The 19,509-nt window shown below is 53.7% G+C and overlaps 1 protein-coding gene across 1 annotated transcript in view; it reads left to right on the top strand.

Moving 5' to 3' along the window:
- The window catches only part of LOC106908893 (phospholipid-transporting ATPase ABCA1-like), a 48,700-nt gene that overhangs the window by 17,819 nt on the left and 11,372 nt on the right, over window positions 1-19,509 (top strand). Inside the window, exons 10-47 of the mRNA XM_088009325.1 lie at window positions 3,044-3,183; window positions 3,260-3,376; window positions 3,486-3,674; window positions 3,762-3,967; window positions 4,156-4,332; window positions 4,502-4,724; window positions 4,797-5,018; window positions 5,095-5,299; window positions 5,371-5,481; window positions 5,584-5,758; window positions 6,255-6,386; window positions 6,467-6,744; window positions 6,828-7,048; window positions 7,596-7,671; window positions 7,752-7,984; window positions 8,071-8,122; window positions 8,565-8,687; window positions 8,758-8,906; window positions 8,987-9,111; window positions 9,182-9,280; window positions 10,054-10,243; window positions 10,857-10,951; window positions 11,028-11,060; window positions 11,137-11,242; window positions 11,324-11,398; window positions 15,141-15,310; window positions 15,395-15,572; window positions 15,642-15,757; window positions 16,285-16,429; window positions 16,497-16,620; window positions 16,691-16,820; window positions 16,894-17,020; window positions 17,098-17,160; window positions 17,260-17,366; window positions 17,451-17,592; window positions 17,676-17,810; window positions 17,928-18,031; window positions 18,118-18,210. Of these exons, the coding sequence (XP_087865451.1) occupies window positions 3,044-3,183; window positions 3,260-3,376; window positions 3,486-3,674; window positions 3,762-3,967; window positions 4,156-4,332; window positions 4,502-4,724; window positions 4,797-5,018; window positions 5,095-5,299; window positions 5,371-5,481; window positions 5,584-5,758; window positions 6,255-6,386; window positions 6,467-6,744; window positions 6,828-7,048; window positions 7,596-7,671; window positions 7,752-7,984; window positions 8,071-8,122; window positions 8,565-8,687; window positions 8,758-8,906; window positions 8,987-9,111; window positions 9,182-9,280; window positions 10,054-10,243; window positions 10,857-10,951; window positions 11,028-11,060; window positions 11,137-11,242; window positions 11,324-11,398; window positions 15,141-15,310; window positions 15,395-15,572; window positions 15,642-15,757; window positions 16,285-16,429; window positions 16,497-16,620; window positions 16,691-16,820; window positions 16,894-17,020; window positions 17,098-17,160; window positions 17,260-17,366; window positions 17,451-17,592; window positions 17,676-17,810; window positions 17,928-18,031; window positions 18,118-18,210 (5,386 nt within the window). The remainder of the gene's footprint in view (window positions 1-3,043; window positions 3,184-3,259; window positions 3,377-3,485; window positions 3,675-3,761; window positions 3,968-4,155; window positions 4,333-4,501; window positions 4,725-4,796; window positions 5,019-5,094; window positions 5,300-5,370; window positions 5,482-5,583; window positions 5,759-6,254; window positions 6,387-6,466; window positions 6,745-6,827; window positions 7,049-7,595; window positions 7,672-7,751; window positions 7,985-8,070; window positions 8,123-8,564; window positions 8,688-8,757; window positions 8,907-8,986; window positions 9,112-9,181; window positions 9,281-10,053; window positions 10,244-10,856; window positions 10,952-11,027; window positions 11,061-11,136; window positions 11,243-11,323; window positions 11,399-15,140; window positions 15,311-15,394; window positions 15,573-15,641; window positions 15,758-16,284; window positions 16,430-16,496; window positions 16,621-16,690; window positions 16,821-16,893; window positions 17,021-17,097; window positions 17,161-17,259; window positions 17,367-17,450; window positions 17,593-17,675; window positions 17,811-17,927; window positions 18,032-18,117; window positions 18,211-19,509) is intronic.

A 19,509-nucleotide genomic window follows, 5' to 3' on the forward strand; every position in this document is an offset into this window, starting at 1 on the left:
AAAATATTCACCAGGAAAAGGAAACACAAGATCAAGAAAATATAATTTCTGTGGTTCAAAAATATGACGCCAAACAGTTTCACCTTAAACTCATTAAACATACAGTTTAACAAAAGTTTTAGCTGTGTGTGTGTGTAATACTTTATGGGGACCATTTTCCTGACACATACTACGCTGTGGGGACCCACTGCTCCTTGTGGGACCAAAGCCTGGGCCCCACAAAGGGAAACCCTGTTTTGGGGTCAGGGGTCAGATTTAGGACTAAGGTGTGATTTGAGTTTTGGTTGGTTGGAGTTAGAATGTAGAAATGAATGGAAGTCAATGGAAAGACCCCACAAAGATAGCCACACAAACGTGTGTGTGTGTGTGTGTGTGTGTGTGTGTTTCTAACTGTGTGTGTGTTTCTAACTGTGTGTGTGTTTCTAACTGTGTGTGTGTTTCTAACTGTGTGTGTGTGTTTCTAACTGTGTGTGTGTGTTTCTAACTGTGTGTGAGTGAGTGTGTGTGTGTGTGTGTGTGTTTCTAACTGTGTGTGAGTGAGTGTGTGTGTGTGCGTGTGTGTTTCTAACTGTGTGTGTGTTTCTAACTGTGTGTGTGTGTGTGTGTTTCTAACTGTGTGTGTGTGTTTCTAACTGTGTGTGAGTGAGTGTGTGTGTGTGCGTGTGTGTTTCTAACTGTGTGTGTGTTTCTAACTGTGTGTGTGTGTGTGTGTTTCTAACTGTGTGTGTGTGTGTGTTTCTAACTGTGTGTGTGTGTTTCTAACTGTGTGTGAGTGAGTGTGTGTGTGTGCGTGTGTGTTTCTAACTGTGTGTGTGTTTCTAACTGTGTGTGTGTGTGTGTGTTTCTAACTGTGTGTGTGTGTTTCTAACTGTGTGTGCGTGAGTGTGTGTGTGTGTGCGTGTGTGTTTCTAACTGTGTGTGAGTGTGAGTGAGTGTGTGTGTGTGTGTGCGTGTGTTTCTAACTGTGCGTGTGTTTCTAACTGTGTGTGTGTGTGAGTGAGTGTGTGTGAGTGAGTGTGTGTGTGTGCGTGTGTGTTTCTAACTGTGTGTGTGTGTGAGTGAGTGTGTGTGTGTGTGTGCGTGTGTTTCTAACTGTGCGTGTGTTTCTAACTGTGTTTCTAACTGTGTGTGAGTGTGAGTGAGTGTGTGTGTGCGTGTGTGTTAGTGAGTGCGTGTGTTTCTGTGTGTGAGTGTGAGTGAGTGTGTGTGTGTGTTTCTAACTGTGTGTGTGTGTTTCTAACTGTGTGTGTGTTTCTGTGTGTGTGTGTGTGTGTGTTTCTAACTGTGTGTGTGTGTGTGTGTTTCTAACTGTGTGTGTGTGTGTTTCTAACTGTGTGTGTGTGTTTCTAACTGTGTGTGTGTGTTTCTAACTGTGTGTGTGTGTTTCTAACTGTGTGTGTGTGTTTCTAACTGTGTGTGTGTGTGTTTCTAACTGTGTGTGTGTGTGTGTGTTTCTAACTGTGTGTGTGTGTGTGTGTTTCTAACTGTGTGTGTGTGTTTCTAACTGTGTGTGTGTGTTTCTAACTGTGTGTGTGTGTTTCTAACTGTGTGTGTGTGTTTCTAACTGTGTGTGTGTGTGTTTCTAACTGTGTGTGTGTGTTTCTAACTGTGTGTGTGTGTGTTTCTAACTGTGTGTGTGTGTGTGTGTTTCTAACTGTGTGTGTGTGTGTGTGTTTCTAACTGTGTGTGTGTGTTTCTAACTGTGTGTGTGTGTTTCTAACTGTGTGTGTGTGTTTCTAACTGTGTGTGTGTGTTTCTAACTGTGTGTGTGTGTGTTTCTCTGTGTGTGTGTGTGTTTCTAACTGTGTGTGTGTGTTTCTAACTGTGTGTGAGTGAGTGTGTGTGTGTGCGTGTTTCTAACTGTGTGTGAGTGTGAGTGAGTGTGTGTGTGTGTGTTTCTAACTGTGTGTGTGTGTTTCTAACTGTGTGTGTGTGTTTCTAACTGTGTGTGTGTGTGAGTGAGTGTGTGTGTGTTTCTAACTGTGTGTGTGTGTTTCTAACTGTGTGCGTGTGTTTCTAACTGTGTGTGTGTGTGTTTCTAACTGTGTGTGTGTGTGTTTCTAACTGTGTGTGTGTGTTTCTAACTGTGTGTGTGTGTTTCTAACTGTGTGTGTGTGTGTGTTTCTAACTGTGTGTGTGTGTGTGTTTCTAACTGTGTGTGTGTGTGTGTTTCTAACTGTGTGTGTGTGTTTCTAACTGTGTGTGTGTGTTTCTAACTGTGTGTGTGTGTGTGTGTTTCTAACTGTGTGTGTGTGTTTCTAACTGTGTGTGTGTGTGTTTCTAACTGTGTGTGTGTGTGTGTGTGTTTCTAACTGTGTGTGTGTGTGTGTTTCTAACTGTGTGTGTGTGTTTCTAACTGTGTGTGTGTGTGTGTTTCTAACTGTGTGTGTGTGTTTCTAACTGTGTGTGTGTGTTTCTAACTGTGTGTGTGTGTTTCTAACTGTGTGTGTGTGTGTGTGTTTCTAACTGTGTGTGTGTGTTTCTAACTGTGTGTGTGTGTGTTTCTAACTGTGTGTGTGTGTTTCTAACTGTGTGTGTGTGTTTCTAACTGTGTGTGTGTGTGTTTCTAACTGTGTGTGTGTGTGTGTGTGTTTCTAACTGTGTGTGTGTGTGTGTGTTTCTAACTGTGTGTGTGTGTTTCTAACTGTGTGTGTGTGTGTGTTTCTAACTGTGTGTGTGTGTTTCTAACTGTGTGTGTGTGTTTCTAACTGTGTGTGTGTGTTTCTAACTGTGTGTGTGTGTGTGTGTTTCTAACTGTGTGTGTGTGTTTCTAACTGTGTGTGTGTGTGTTTCTAACTGTGTGTGTGTGTGTGTGTGTTTCTAACTGTGTGTGTGTGTGTGTGTTTCTAACTGTGTGTGTGTGTTTCTAACTGTGTGTGTGTGTGTGTGTTTCTAACTGTGTGTGTGTGTGTGTGTGTTTCTAACTGTGTGTGTGTGTGTTTCTAACTGTGTGTGTGTGTGTGTGTGTTTCTAACTGTGTGTGTGTGTGTTTCTAACTGTGTGTGTGTGTGTGTGTGTTTCTAACTGTGTGTGTGCGGTGCAGCTCCATTTTGCAACAGCCTGGTCCAGAACTTGGATTCCAACCCGATGTCCCGGATGATCTGGCAGGCCCTGAAGCCTCTGCTGCTGGGGAAGATCCTGTACACCCCCAACACCCCGGCCACCCAGAGGATCATCCACGAGGTATGATGTCACTTCCTGTCAGATAGCAGCAGGAGGAGCTGCAGCCTGTGTGATGGTGGCTCTGCGGTGCCTTCAGGTGAACCGGACCTTCCAGGAGCTAGGTGTGTTCAGGGACCTGGGCGGCATGTGGGAGGAGATGAGACCCAAAGTGTGGGAGTTCATGGAGAACAGTCAGCAAATGGACGTAATCAGGGTAAACAGGCTCCGCCCACCACTCATTCTGCCTGTCATTAAGGGGGGAGGAGCATAGGAGGCTCCGCCCACCAGGTCACCTGTAGGCCACTGATTGTCTCCTCCCTCAGACTCTGCTGAAGAACAACGTCACCGCCAGCTTCTTCCACGCTCAGCTGGCCGGCACCGATTGGACCGTGGCCGACGTCGCCAACTTCCTGTCCACGCAGCCGGCAGAGCTGCCCAGTGGCGCCCTCACCTGGAGGGAGGTGTTCAATGAGACTGACCAAGCCATCATGAGCATTTCTCGCTTCATGGAGGTCAGTGAGGTTCTGCTGGTTCTGATCCAGCTGTTGGACCCACCCCGTTGCGGCGGACCGGACCTGACCCATCTTTGTCTCCGTCAGTGTGTGAACTTGGACAAGCTGGAACCAGTGTCCACTGAGGAGCAGCTCGTCAACCGCTCCATGGTTCTGCTGGAGGACCGGAAGTTCTGGGCCGGGATCGTTTTCCCCGACATCGGACCCAACGCCACCGAGCTGCCGCCAAAGGTCAACTACAAGCTGCGCATGGACATCGACAACGTGGAGCGGACCAACAAGATCAAAGACGCGTAAGTCACTCGGGTTCTGGTGGCTGGCTCCCAGCTGGAGGTGGTTCTGGACCAGATCTGGTTCCTAATGAAACTGGATCTGCTTCCTGCTGAGATCGGTTCTGGTTCTGGAACTGGTTCTGACTTTGTTTCATGGCCCTGTTCTCCTGGTTTTGATGTTTCACCTGTTCTGTCTCTTTCCCCTCCAGTTACTGGGACCCGGGTCCTCGGGCCGATCCGTTTGAGGACATGCGGTACATCTGGGGCGGGTTCTTGTACCTGCAGGATGTCATTGAGCAAGGCATCATCAGAGCGCTGACCGGCATCAAGGAGAAGACCGGTGTCTACATCCAGCAGATGCCGTATCCGTGCTACGTGGACGACATGTAAGGAGAGTCACCGTGACGACTCGGCTCGTCTCACCGTGTCCATGCTGTCTCTGTACCGAGTCATCACGGTACCCACGTGGTACTGGTGGTTTCAACACGTCTTGGTACCGATGTGTCTCTGCACCGAGTCATCGCTGTACTGACTCGCCTCACCGTGTGGCTGCAGCTTCCTGCGGGTGATGAGCCGCTCCATGCCACTCTTCATGACGCTGGCCTGGATGTACTCGGTGTCCATCATCCTGAAGAGCGTGGTGTACGAGAAGGAGGCGCGGCTGAAGGAGACCATGAGGATCATGGGCCTGGACAACGGCATCCTGTGGCTGAGCTGGTTCATCAGCAGCCTGGTTCCGCTGCTTATCAGCGCTGCACTGCTAGTTCTGGTTCTGAAGGTAACAGCCTGAACTGGGTCTGGACCGACGTCTCGTAGGAGGTTGCTGACATTTTTTCTTTGGACTCTACAGAAGGGGAACCTGCTGCCCTACAGTGACCCTGGCATCATCTTCGTCTTCCTGGGATCGTACGCCGTGGTCACCATCATGCAGTGCTTCCTCATCAGCACCATGTTTGCTCGCGCCAACCTGGCCGCCGCCTGTGGAGGCATAATCTACTTCACCCTCTACCTCCCCTATGTCCTCTGCGTTGCCTGGCAGGACTACATCGGATACGGAGTCAAAGTGTTTGCTGTGAGTCGGCCTGCCTTGCTTTACCGATGCTGCGTGTTGATTGGTCAGAAAGGTCACATGTCCTCTTGTCCTGTAGAGCCTGCTGTCCCCTGTGACCTTTGGCTTCGGCTGTGAGTACTTTGCGCTGTTTGAGGAGCAGGGAGTCGGGATCCAGTGGAAGAACCTGGTGTCGAGTCCTCTTCAGGAAGATGAGTTCAGCCTCCGCACCACCATCATCATGATGTACTTTGACTCCTTCCTGTACGGAGTCCTCACCTGGTACATCGAGGCCGTGTTTCCAGGTAACTTCCCCGTGAGTCTGACCTCTGAAAGATTCCAGCAGACTGCTGAGGTTTGTTCTGTCGGTCCTCAGGTCAGTACGGCATCCCTCGGCCCTGGTACTTCCCCTTCACCAAGTCCTACTGGTTTGGAGAGGAGGGGAAGTCCAACAAGCTTCCACTGAACCGGAAAGGAAACGCTGCAGGTGAGAACCATTGGACTCTCTGCAACACTTGAGAGCATCAAGAAAAGTACTTGATTAGAACTAGAGGAAGCTTTTACTATGAAAGAGTCTTCCTGTTTCCAGCTGTGTGTGTGGAGGAGGAGCCGGCCCACTTGGAGCCGGGAGTCTACATTGAGAACCTGATGAAGGTTTACCGTCACGGAAAGAAACTGGCCGTGGACGGACTGACTCTGGGATTCTACGAGGGACAAATCACCTCCTTTCTGGGACACAACGGCGCTGGAAAGACCACCACCATGTGAGTGTTGGACCGGACCTGTCAGAACCCGAGTCAGAGGCGGGTCCAGGTCGATGGGCAGGGATGGTTCTGAAACAGGTTCAGGGTTTTAATGTGGATGAAGGGTTTTTATCACTTCATCCACATTAAAGGGCTCTGAGAGTTCGTCCTGCAATCGGTGGGTTGCCAGTTCGATCCCCGGTCTGTTGTTCCCCGGTCTCCCACCTTGTTTTCTGGTGGAGGGGCCAACAGGTGGCGCCGGTGCATGGCAGGCTGGCCTCGGCTAAGCTGTGGCTACTATGCAGTAGCTCTCCACCATAAGAGGGTGAATGGCTTTGGAGTTCTCTGGACTTTATAAAGCACTTTACAGGTACAAGCTAGCTCACCTGTTTAGAGAATCAGGGATGGTTCTGATGCAGGTTCAGGGTCTATAGTGGAAGGTCAAGGGTCAGGGAGGAGTAGAGGCAGGTGAAGTTGCTGAGAACCAGGATCTTTAGCCCCTCCAACCCCCCTACAGGTCCATCCTGACCGGCCTGTTCCCGCCGACCTCCGGCACCGCCTACATCCTGGGGAAGGACATCCGGACAGATCTGAGCGCAATCAGGCAAAGCCTGGGCGTCTGTCCTCAGCACAACGTCCTCTTCAGCATGTGAGTTCTCCTCACCTTAGCAGCCAGGAACTCCTTCTTGATCAGTCATGTGACCCGGTGTGTGGCCCCGCCCCCTATAGGCTGACGGTGGAGGAGCACATCTGGTTCTACGCGCGGCTCAAAGGGCTGTCAGAGGAGCAGGTGTCGGCTGAGATCGAGCACATCCTGCAGGACACGGGGCTGCCTCACAAGCGGTGCTCCAGGACCAGTACGCTGTCCGGCGGCATGCAGAGGAAGCTGTCGGTCGCCCTGGCCTTCGTCGGGGGGGCCAAAGTGGTGATCCTGGACGAGCCCACGGCCGGAGTCGACCCCTATGCCCGCAGAGGCATCTGGGACCTGCTGCTGAAGTACCGGCAGGGTGAGGCTTTCTGGTTGGTCAGTTGGTTGTTCTGCTGCTGCTGAGTTTGGTCTCAGGCAGATTAAATGTCCACCCCCCGTCAGGCCGGACCATCATACTGTCCACCCACCACATGGATGAGGCAGACATCCTGGGGGACCGCATCGCCATCATCTCCCACGGCAAGCTGTGCTGCGTGGGCTCGTCTCTGTACCTGAAGACGCAGCTGGGGACGGGATACTACCTGACGCTGGTGAAGAAGGAGGCGGAGCCGTCGCTCAGCTCCTGCAGGAACTCGTCCAGCACCGTGTCCTTCACCAAGAAGGTTGGTTCCAACTTAGCATTCACATACATGAACATAAAAGGCAATAACAGAATTGTGGTGCACACTTAACATGCAGACACACAAATTCTGGACAATTTACCACAATAAATTGTTCCCATTTAAAGCCACAGTTTGTAACTTTTACAAAGAATTTTTGTATGCATTTGTCCAAATGGATAATTTGATAACCTGTGATCAGATCGACCTTCTCCCTGAGCTGCTGTTATCATCTGAAGAAATGCATCAAAAACAACCAATCAGAGCCAGGAGGCGGGGCTTAGCGCTGTCAACCAACCACATGTACTTGGTTCTAAATGTGCTGATGGTGGAAAAGCAACTTAACATTACAGAGAAACTGTTTATCTGCCATCATCAATTACTATGCTAACTAGCCTAGCAGGCTGTGCCTGTTGCGGCGCCACACAGAGGATGATTGACAGCGCTAAGACCCGCCTTTATCCAAAACATCTGTATGTGTTTGAACCTCATGCCATCAGCGGTCACATGGTTCCTGTTTAGTCCGCTGACCGTCTGGATGTGGTTTCAGGATGAGGAGAGCGACTCGGTCAGCAGTAGCGACGCCGGACTCGGCAGCGAACATGAAAGTGAGGCAGCCGCTATCGGTGAGCTTCCTGTTTCTGTGCAGCGTTTGATTCGCTCACCTGGAGCTGGAGCTGATGGCTTCCCATCTCTCCATCCTCAGACCACGCTGCCGCCACCTGCACACCGCCGGATTCTTCTTGCGTCTCCGGCCTCATCCTGCGCCACGTCCCAGCCGCCCGCCTGGTGGAGGACCTGGGCCACGAGCTGACCTATGTCCTCCCATACAGCGCCGCCAAGGACGGCGCCTTCGTGGCGCTCTTCAGAGAGCTGGACCTGAAGCTGCAGGAGCTGGGCATCTCCAGCTACGGCGTGTCCGACACTACGCTGGAGGAGGTGCAGCGCCTGGAACCGGCTTCCTGATGAAACTCAGAAACAGGCTCTCATCCACTAATGGCATCTGATTGTTTCTCATTTGGCAGATTTTCCTGAAGGTGGCTGAAGATAATGGAGTGGACACTGAAGTACCGTCAGGTGAGCAGGGTGGGCTAGGATACAGCAGCATATAAACATTAGCATGCTAACCCCTCAAGTCGGAGGATTTCCAGATTTCCCATAAGCCCCTTGAGTTTCAGGACAACCAGTGTTTTTTCAAGTTGGCTGCCATTTTTTTGCCTTTTAAGCCGTTTACTGTCTTAAAATGTTCCCCATCTTCATGAGTTGGGTGAACTTTATGTCTCATGAAACTTTAAAGTGATGAAATGCAGCAAAATCAGAAACTGATTTAGTGAGCCTCACAATCGGTTACATCAGCGTTATGCATTCTTGTAGAGACGTTGATGTGGCATAATCTGTCCTACAGTAGAGACTAACGGGGATCCTTAAATGAATAAACAAACTAGAAGGAGAAGAAGACGGATAGACAAATTAATGGTTGGCATAAAATCAAAGCCAGGATGTGCGTCTCTGCGTTCAGATGGGACACTTCCTGTTTGGCGGCGCAGGAGGACTCATGCCTTTGGAGGCGGCGACCATCAGAGCTGCCTGAGGCCGAACACCGAGGACGACAACGACTGCAATGACTCCGATGGAGACGCCGGTACAAACACTCCCCAGCAGCCCACTCAGGGTAGGCGACCCATCAGGTGACCCGCCGTGTTTCCTGTCAGACTGCAGGGAGACGGACTGTCTGGGCGGCACCGAGGGGAAAGGTTCGGTCCAGGTGATGGGTTGGAGCCTGAAGAGGCAGCAGTTTGTGGCACTGATGTGGAAGCGCTTCCTGTACGCCCGGCGCTCCAGGAAGGGATTCTTCGCTCAGGTAGCTCCTCGCCTGTGACCCGCCGTGCTGCGGCCGGCCCGTGTGTCCGCTTGGTCTCTGAGCTGTGCATGTGTTGCCAGATTGTCCTTCCGGCCGTGTTTGTCTGCATCGCGCTGGTCTTCAGCCTCATTGTCCCTCCGTTCGGGAAGTACCCCAGCCTGGAGCTGCAGCCCTGGATGTACGAGGACCAGGTGACCTTCTTCAGGTACGCCGCCGCAACAGGCCAGCTTCAGGGCCGTCAGATTGCAGGTTTGAGTCTGACTGTCTGCCGGCAGTGATGACGCACCAGGAGACGCCAACATGCAGAAGTTACTGAATGCTCTGTTGGACCCGCCGGGCTTCGGGACGCGCTGCATGGACGGGTACTCCATCCGGTAAGAACGCCGTTCATCAGGAAACCTGGAACCTTTTCCCTCCTGGCTCCGCCTCTTTCCTCCTGGCTCCGCCTCTTTCCTCCTGGCTCCGCCTCTTTCCTCCTGGCTCCGCCTCTTTCCTCCTGGCTCCACCTTTTTCCTCCTGGCTCCGCCTCTTTCCTCCTGGCTCCGCCTCTTTCCTCCTGGCTCCGCCTCTTTCCTCCTGGCTCCACCTTTTTCCTCCTGGCTCCGCCTCTTTCCTCCTGGCTCCACCTTTTTCCTCCTGGCTCCGCCTCTTTCCTCCTGGCTCCGCCTCTTTCCTCCTGGTTCCGCCTCTTTCCTCCTGGCTCCGCCTCTTTTCTCCTGGCTCCGCCTCTTTCCTCCTGGCTCCGCCTCTTTCCTCCTGGCTCCACCTTTTTCCTCCTGGTTCCGCCTCTTTCCTCCTGGCTCCGCCTTTTTCCTCCTGGTTCCGCCTCTTTCCTCCTGGCTCCACCTTTTTCCTCCTGGCTCCGCCTCCTGGCTCCGCCTCCTGGCTCCGCCTCCTGGCTCCGCCTCTTTCCTCCTGGCTCCGCCTCTTTCCTCCTGGCTCCACCTTTTTCCTCCTGGTTCCGCCTCTTTCCTCCTGGTTCCGCCTTTTTCCTCCTGGTTCCGCCTCTTTCCTCCTGGCTCCGCCTCTTTCCTCCTGGCTCCGCCTCTTTCCTCCTGGCTCCGCCTCTTTCCTCCTGGCTCCGCCTCTTTCCTCCTGGCTCCGCCTCCTCCTGACTCCTGGTCTGTCTGTCTCTGCCGCCCGTCAGGGAGGCGCCCTGCACCATGGGGGACGATGACTGGGGCACCCCCCCGGTCCCTGACGATGTCCAGCAGCTGTTCAGCTCCAGGAACTGGACCATGGAGCATCCGTCGCCGGCCTGCTCTTGCACCTGCGACGGCAGGAAGAGGATGCTGCCTGACTGCCCAGCGGGAGCCGGTGGGCTGCCGCCACCTGAGGTCAGAGTCACACAGAGATAACGGGGTCAGGGGTCAAGGTTCGGGTACGGGGTCTCCCCCCATCAGCTGCAGAATCCACTAAATCTTCAGGTTGAATCCCTCTGAGAACCGGTTCTGGACCAAAACGGAACAGAACCACCTGCTGCTGCCATCTAGTGGAACAACAAGCAAACTACAGCAGGAAGTGATGAACTGTTTCAGAACCATTTTTAAAATTAATAAATACTGTTATTGATGATGAATAAAAACTCCATCAAATAAATGAACTCGTTTATTTACGCACTTATTTCATAACTTTTGTATTTTGTAAAGCTATGTTAGGTGTTTTATGGACTTTTGGTTTTTAACTCAATTTTTTTCAGGCTCTAATATTTCTTGTCATAGTCAAATTAGGGGGCAGAGTTTTAAAAAATAAAATCCATGAAATGCGTAAAGTAGCTCAACAAAATAAAACATAATGTGATAAATAAATAAAGCTGATTGATAAACTAATCTTCTCTTTAAAAACTTTGTTTTTATTTCATGGGTTCATTTATTTAACTTAGTTATTAATGATTTCCAACAGCTTTTATTTATTGAGTGACCCGGTTCTTTGTGTTCTGTTTGGGTCCAGATGAAGCTGAGCAGCTCAGACACTCTGCAGAACCTGACAGGACGGAACGTCTCGGACTACCTGGTGAAGACGTACGCTGACATCATCGGGAAGAGGTGAGCCAATCAGCACTCACCTGGATAAACTCACCTGAGCAGCTGCTGGACTCAAAGCTTTCTGTCCCCTCTGCAGCCTGAAGAACAAAGTGTGGGTCAACGAGTTCAGGTGTGGTTCTGGTTCTGCTTCAGACAGTTCAGTCGGACCGGGTCGCCAGCCGCTCAGGTGTTCTCTCTGTCTGCAGGTACGGAGGCTTCTCATTGGGCGCCAGGAGCACACAGGTCCTTCCTGCAGCCAATGAGGTCGACGATGCCATCGAGAGAGTCCGAAAGATCTTTGAGTTACAGAAGGTCAGGCCAGAACCAGAACATTCTGGACCTCAGAGGTGGTTCTGCTGGTCCTCCAGGAATGAAACTTGGCTTTTTCCCCAGGGTTCTGCTGCTGACCGGTTCCTGGACAATCTGTCTGGCTTCATCAACGGCCTGGACACCAAGAACAATGTGAAGGTATGATTGGCACCGGGTTCTGCTCCGGTTCTGTCTGACCTTCTCCCAGGAAGAGTTTTAACCTGAGTGAAAACAAACCGTCTGAATCGATCCTGACGGGTTCAGAACAACAGAAAAAAGGTTTTTGTGTTTCGTCAGCCTTCCTGATGACCATATTTGGATGGTTTCACCAAAGCTACGTTGCTAGCAGCAGCTTGTTGTTGCGGCTCATTCAGGTTCTGCAGTATTACAGTACTAATCGGTTCTGGAGCGGGTCCAAACTTTCTCTGCCACCATGTTGGTTCTGTTGAGAACTGCAGAGAAAGGTTGGCGCGTAGAGGTGAGGAGGCTCAGAGGTGGAGCTGCAGTTCGGGTGAAACTGAGCTCAGGTCGGTTCTGCTGCTGGTTCCAAACCCAGAAGGTTCAGTCAGCAGCAGGTAAACGCTGGGCTCTCTGATCAACACTCTGAGGAGGCCGAGGTGAGACAAACACCTGGCAGAGTGAGACCCGAGCTGACTGACAAGCTACACCTGCAGGTGGACCGACAGGTGGACCTACAGGTGGACCTGCAGGTGGACTACAGGTGGACTACAGGTGGACTACAGGTGGACCGACAGGTGGACCTGCAGGTGGACCTGCAGGTGGACCGACAGGTGGACCGACAGGTGGACTACAGGTGGACCGACAGGTGGACCGACAGGTGGACTACAGGTGGACCGACAGGTGGACCGACAGGTGGACTACAGGTGGACCGACAGGTGGACCTGCAGGTGGACCTGCAGGTGGACCGACAGGTGGACTACAGGTGGACCGACAGGTGGACCGACAGGTGGACTACAGGTGGACCGACAGGTGGACCGACAGGTGGACCGACAGGTGGACTACAGGTGGACCGACAGGTGGACCGACAGGTGGACCGACAGGTGGACCGACAGGTGGACCGACAGGTGGACCTACAGGTGGACTACAGGTGGACCTACAGGTGGACCGACAGGTGGACCTGCAGGTGGACCTGCAGGTGGACCGACAGGTGGACTACAGGTGGACCGACAGGTGGACCGACAGGTGGACCGACAGGTGGACTACAGGTGGACCTGCAGGTGGACCGACAGGTGGACCGACAGGTGGACTACAGGTGGACCGACAGGTGGACCGACAGGTGGACCGACAGGTGGACCGACAGGTGGACCGACAGGTGGACTACAGGTGGACTGACAGGTGGACCTGCAGGTGGACCTGCAGGTGGACTACAGGTGGACCGACAGGTGGACCTGCAGGTGGACTACAGGTGGACTGCAGGTGGACTACAGGTGGACTACAGGTGGACCTGCAGGTGGACTACAGGTGGACTACAGGTGGACTGCAGGTGGACTACAGGTGGACTACAGGTGGACTACAGGTGGACCTGCAGGTGGACCTGCAGGTGGACTACAGGTGGACTACAGGTGGACTACAGGTGGACTACAGGTGGACCTACAGGTGGACCTACAGGTGGACCGACAGGTGGACCTGCAGGTGGACTACAGGTGGACCTACAGGTGGACCGACAGGTGGACCGACAGGTGGACCTGCAGGTGGACTACAGGTGGACCTACAGGTGGACCTGCAGGTGGACTACAGGTGGACCGACAGGTGGACCGACAGGTGGACCTGCAGGTGGACTACAGGTGGACCTACAGGTGGACCGACAGGTGGACCGACAGGTGGACCGACAGGTGGACCGACAGGTGGACCTGCAGGTGGACTACAGGTGGACTGCAGGTGGACTACAGGTGGACTACAGGTGGACTACAGGTGGACCTGCAGGTGGACTACAGGTGGACTACAGGTGGACTGCAGGTGGACTACAGGTGGACTACAGGTGGACTACAGGTGGACTACAGGTGGACCTGCAGGTGGACCGACAGGTGGACTGCAGGTGGACTACAGGTGGACTACAGGTGGACTACAGGTGGACCTGCAGGTGGACTACAGGTGGACTACAGGTGGACTGCAGGTGGACTACAGGTGGACTACAGGTGGACTGCAGGTGGACTACAGGTGGACTACAGGTGGACTACAGGTGGACTACAGGTGGACCTGCAGGTGGACCTGCAGGTGGACTACAGGTGGACTACAGGTGGACTACAGGTGGACTACAGGTGGACTACAGGTGGACCTGCAGGTGGACTGACAGGTGGACCTGCAGGTGGACTACAGGTGGACTGACAGGTGGACTACAGGTGGACCTGCAGGTGGACTACAGGTGGACTGACAGGTGGACTACAGGTGGACCTGCAGGTGGACTACAGGTGGACTGACAGGTGGACCGACAGGTGGACCTGCAGGTGGACCGACAGGTGGACCTGCAGGTGGACCGACAGGTGGACTACAGGTGGACTACAGGTGGACTGACAGGTGGACCGACAGGTGGACCTGCAGGTGGACCGACAGGTGGACCTGCAGGTGGACCGACAGGTGGACTACAGGTGGACTACAGGTGGACCGACAGGTGGACTACAGGTGGACCTACAGGTGGACCTGCAGGTGGACCGACAGGTGGACTACAGGTGGACCTACAGGTGGACCTGCAGGTGGACCTGCAGGTGGACTACAGGTGGACCTACAGGTGGACCGACAGGTGGACTACAGGTGGACCTACAGGTGGACCGACAGGTGGACTACAGGTGGACCGACAGGTGGACTACAGGTGGACCTGCAGGTGGACTACAGGTGGACCGACAGGTGGACTACAGGTGGACTACAGGTGGACCTACAGGTGGACCTGCAGGTGGACCGACAGGTGGACCTGCAGGTGGACTACAGGTGGACCGACAGGTGGACTACAGGTGGACTACAGGTGGACCTACAGGTGGACCGACAGGTGGACTACAGGTGGACCTACAGGTGGACCGACAGGTGGACTTGCAGGTGGACCTGCAGGTGGACTACAGGTGGACCGACAGGTGGACTACAGGTGGACCTGCAGGTGGACTACAGGTGGACCGACAGGTGGACTACAGGTGGACCTGCAGGTGGACTACAGGTGGACTGACAGGTGGACTGACAGGTGGACTACAGGTGGACCGACAGGTGGACTACAGGTGGACCTGCAGGTGGACTACAGGTGGACTACAGGTGGACTACAGGTGGACCTGCAGGTGGACTACAGGTGGACTACAGGTGGACTACAGGTGGACTACAGGTGGACCTGCAGGTGGACTACAGGTGGACCTGCAGGTGGACTACAGGTGGACTGACAGGTGGACTGACAGGTGGACCTGCAGGTGGACCGACAGGTGGACCTACAGGTGGACCGACAGGTGGACTACAGGTGGACCGACAGGTGGACTACAGGTGGACCTGCAGGTGGACTACAGGTGGACTGACAGGTGGACTGACAGGTGGACTACAGGTGGACCGACAGGTGGACTACAGGTGGACCTGCAGGTGGACTACAGGTGGACCTACAGGTGGACCGACAGGTGGACTACAGGTGGACCTGCAGGTGGACTACAGGTGGACCGACAGGTGGACTACAGGTGGACCTGCAGGTGGACTACAGGTGGACTGACAGGTGGACTGACAGGTGGACTACAGGTGGACCGACAGGTGGACTACAGGTGGACCTGCAGGTGGACTACAGGTGGACTACAGGTGGACCTGCAGGTGGACCTGCAGGTGGACTACAGGTGGACCGATAGGTGGACTACAGGTGGACTACAGGTGGACCGATAGGTGGACTACAGGTGGACTACAGGTGTGTCCTCCTGACTGTCCTCAGATCTGGTTCAACAACAAAGGTTGGCACAGCGTGGCGTCCTTCATCAACGTGATGAGCAACGGCGTCCTGAGAGCCAACCTGCCGCCAGGTGCAGAGCCTGGTCGCTATGGCATCACTTCCTTCAACCACCCGCTCAACCTGACCAAGGAGCAGCTGTCCCAGGTGGCGCTGTGAGTACACACACCTGGACACACACCTGGAGGAAAAACACACCTGAGTGAACTCTACCTGTTGTTTTTGCTGCTGGTTTCCAGGGTAACAACCTCGGTGGACGTCCTGGTGTCCATCTGTGTGATCTTCGCCATGTCCTTCGTCCCGGCCAGCTTCGTAGTCTTCCTCATCCAGGAGCGCGTCAGCAAAGCCAAACACATGCAGTTCATCAGTGGCGTGCATCCGCTGCTCTACTGGCTGGCCAACTTCACCTGGGACATGGTGAGGTCGCTAAGCCCCGCCCCCCCGGCGCCCAGCCACGCCCACTGACGTCTCTGTCTCTCTCCGCAGTGCAACTACTGTGTCCCGGCAACGCTCGTCATCCTCATCTTCATCTGCTTCCAGCAGAAAGCCTACGTCTCCTCCAGCAACCTGCCGGTTCTGGCACTGCTGCTGCTGCTCTACGGGTCAGAACCGCTCAGAACCGCTCAGAACCACATAGAATCAATGTTAATGTCTACCTTGTCTGCACTGCAAAAACACAAACTTTACCAGGTATTTTTGTCTAGCTTCGTTTTAAGTCAATAATCCTTCATATTGATGAAAACGTTCTGCCAGCAGATTATTTCACTTGGATTAAATAATCTCTCATTTCCTGTAGCATAAAATAATCTGCCAGTGGAACTTGTAGTTTTTCATCAAAGCTTTACCACCTTTTACCAGCCCTCACCTGTCCAGCTCCAGGTTTTATTGAGGGAAGAGTTTCTTATCCATCGCGTCTCCAGCGCAGTGCATGCTGGGAAATGCGGTCCGGTCAATTCGTAAAATGGACACCCAAGAACGGAGAGAAAGTCAGAGAAATAAACGATGGGAAGATGAGTCCAAATGCAGGAGACGATGGAAAGACTTGCTCTAGCTTAAAACCCAGAACTGTTGGTTCTGGTTGTGGTATTGGACCCGGTTCTGGTTCTGACGGTCTGTGTCTGCTCTCCAGCTGGTCCATCACACCCCTCATGTACCCGGCCTCCTTCTTCTTCAAGATCCCCAGCACGGCCTACGTGGTCCTGACCAGCGTCAACATCCTCATCGGCATCAACGGCAGCATCTCCACCTTCGTCATGGAGCTGTTCGGCGACCACGTGAGTCTTCCTCTCGCCTGGCCTTCAGGTGGAGCGCGGGCGTAGCTCTGACTTCCTGTTCCTGCAGGAGATCGGCGGCATCAACGACATCCTGAAGAACGTCCTGCTGGTCTTCCCTCACTTCTGCCTCGGCCGCGGCCTCATCGACATGGTGAAGAACCAGGCGATGGCCGACGCACTTGAGAGATTCGGTTAGACGCAGCTCCCTGCTCCAGGTCTTCCCCCACCTGGGCCAGGTAGATGACTGCTGTTGTGTTCCAGGTGAGAACAGGTTCCGGTCGCCCCTGGACTGGGACATGGTGGGAAAGAACCTGTTCGCCATGGCGGTGGAGGGCGTGGTCTTCTTCATCATCACCATCCTCATCCAGTACAGGTTCTGCATCAAGCCCAGGTGAGGTCTGGTTCTGATCCTCACTGGAAGCTCACCAGGTCAGTTTGATGCTACCTGGTGTTTCTGTTTGAAGGCCTGTCAGTAAACTCACCAAACTGGGACCACTGGGAGACGAGGACGAGGACGTGGCGCGCGAGAGACACCGCATCGTCCAGGGCCTGGGACAGGGGGACATCCTGGAGCTCCGGCAGCTCACCAAGGTCTGGACAGGTCCAACACCTGGACAGGTCCAACACCTGGACTGGTTGAAACACCTGACCCGGTTTTTGTCCTCCAGGTGTTCAAGCGGAAGCAGAAGCCAGCGGTGGACCGGCTGTGTGTCGGGATTCCTCCTGGAGAGGTGAGGCTGACTTCCTGCTGCAGGTGGAGAACCAGAACCTGCTGCTGACTTACATCCTGTCTCTCTGGTTCTGTTGGGTTCTGCCTGGTTCTGGTCCAGTGCTTCGGTCTGCTTGGTGTGAATGGAGCTGGGAAAACTACAACCTTCAAGATGCTGACAGGAGACACCCTGGTGACCAGCGGAGAGGCCTTCCTGGCCGGCAAGAGGTGAGCGACCCGCTGGGTCCACTAACACCACCTGAGGGCGCTGTGGGACAGGAAGTAATCACCCTGCTTCCTGTGTCTCTGCAGCATCCTGCGGGAGATCGAGGACGTCCACTGGAACATGGGCTACTGCCCTCAGTTTGACGCCATCAACGAGCTGCTGACAGGAAGAGAGCACCTGGAGCTGTACGCCATCCTCAGAGGCGTCCCAGAGGGGGAGGTCTGCGACGTGAGTCCCGGTCACACCTGGTGACACACCTGCTGGGCGGGGCTATGGTGCTGGCCTCTGATTGGCTGTTGTTTTGTTGGCAGGTGGCGGAGTGGGGCATCAGAAAGCTGAGTCTCCTGAAGTACGCCGATAAGAGAGCAGGAAGCTACAGCGGAGGAAACCTGAGGAAGCTGTCCACTGCCATTTCTCTGATCGGAGCGCCCCCTGTGGTCTTCCTGGTAAAACACACCGCCACCATGCAGATCAACACACACACACACACACACACCAAGTAGCAGAGGAAGAGCTTCAGGTGTGATCAGGATGCCCCGCCCCTTCCTCCACCTGTTCTGCAGGACGAGCCGACCACAGGGATGGACCCCAGGGCCCGACGGGCCCTTTGGAACTGCATCCACAGCGTCATCAAGCAGGGCCGCTCCATCGTCCTCACCTCACACAGGTGAGACATCCTCAGTGTGTCTTCAGTCTGTCCCAGCAGAGGGACGGAGGACAGCGTCACTGACTGTGTGTGTGTGTTCACTGCAGCATGGAGGAGTGTGAGGCTCTCTGCACCAGGATGGCCATCATGGTGAACGGCAGGTTCCGATGTCTCGGCAGCGTCCAACACCTGAAGAACAGGTAATGCAGCTGGATTTCAGAATAAGAGCTCTTAGTTTTTAGAGGTTCTGTCATCCCTACTGACCGCCAGCAGGTGGTGCTGACGTCGTCCGAAGCTCCGATCCTCTTGTCTTCTCGGCTGCGGTTTGTTTTTAGGGCCTTTCGGCTCCTGGATCATTTCACCGTCGTTGGACTGATTGCCTGTTGACTGGAGGTGCATCGCCTTTACACCTCCTCAGCTTCTTCTGACCACTGTGTTGATTCACACACTGGAGCTGAACTAACAGTGTTAGCCTGTCTAAGTTTGCTGCTTCACTTTGAGGTAGCATCTCGCTCCCTCTCCCAATCATAGCCTGTTCCTTCGGCCTCTGGTTGGACTCACTTCAGGTTTGGACATGGATAGCTCCCACTGTTGTGCAGGTTGTGAGGCTACATTCAGGCACATGATGTCCTCATGATGCCTGCCTAGGCATCGCTTGGTGGAGGCCCTGTCAGAAAATCCCTGCATCAGCTGCAGTTACCTGCCCCGTGCGGCTGGTCCAGTGGCGCCCCGAGTGTGGTGATGACCTTCTGCTTTCTGTCCAGGTGGCCACGCCTAGGCGCTCCAAGCGCCAGACTGAGGCTGATGGGTATTTTCTCAACCTACATAAAAAGGACCACAGACAACGTATATGAGTTTTCAAACCAAGCTTTCGTGAAAGGAGAAGACGCAGCGGACTGCTCCAGCGAGCTGCCCACTGCGTGTCTGATAACTTTCAGTTCGGCCTTGCCTTTATTTTCACAGAGGGGAGATATGAGGAGGTTCTGTCTGCACACAGGTCATCAAGTCTTTTTCTCATGAGAGCGATTTCTCACAGGAACATTCTGCTGCTAGAGATGATGATGCTACAGAGACATGCTGTCGATGTGGGTTAAAAGCTTACACGTAGCATTGATTCATACACTATTAATGTAAGAGTGACACATAATATTTCTAACAGAGGCCACAGTGTCTGTGCCTCCTTCAATGAAGAAGCGAGCTCAGTCTGAGGTTTGAGCGTCAGTCTGCAGAATTGGTGCAGGTGAAATCCCTTTGTCAGGCATGCCAGCTGGACGCTTCGATGGCTCTGTTCTCTTCCCCACCTATGCCTGAGTTGGTTGTGGAGGAGGATGTGCTTTCTTTGGCTGCTTCAGGATTTAGGACTGAGGAGGAGGAACAGTCATCTCAAGCTGTGGAGACTGGCTCACGCTCTTCATCTCAAAGTGCAGCTAGTGGGTCAGGTGACCGCTCTATGTGGGAGCCGGAGCTCCTGGTGGAGCCCTTTTTCAGACGTGGGCAGG

Source organism: Poecilia mexicana, unplaced genomic scaffold (assembly GCF_051168715.1).
Source record: "Poecilia mexicana isolate PSO_F unplaced genomic scaffold, ASM5116871v1 scaffold_10, whole genome shotgun sequence".
In the NCBI taxonomy this organism is placed as follows: Eukaryota; Metazoa; Chordata; class Actinopteri; order Cyprinodontiformes; family Poeciliidae; genus Poecilia; species Poecilia mexicana.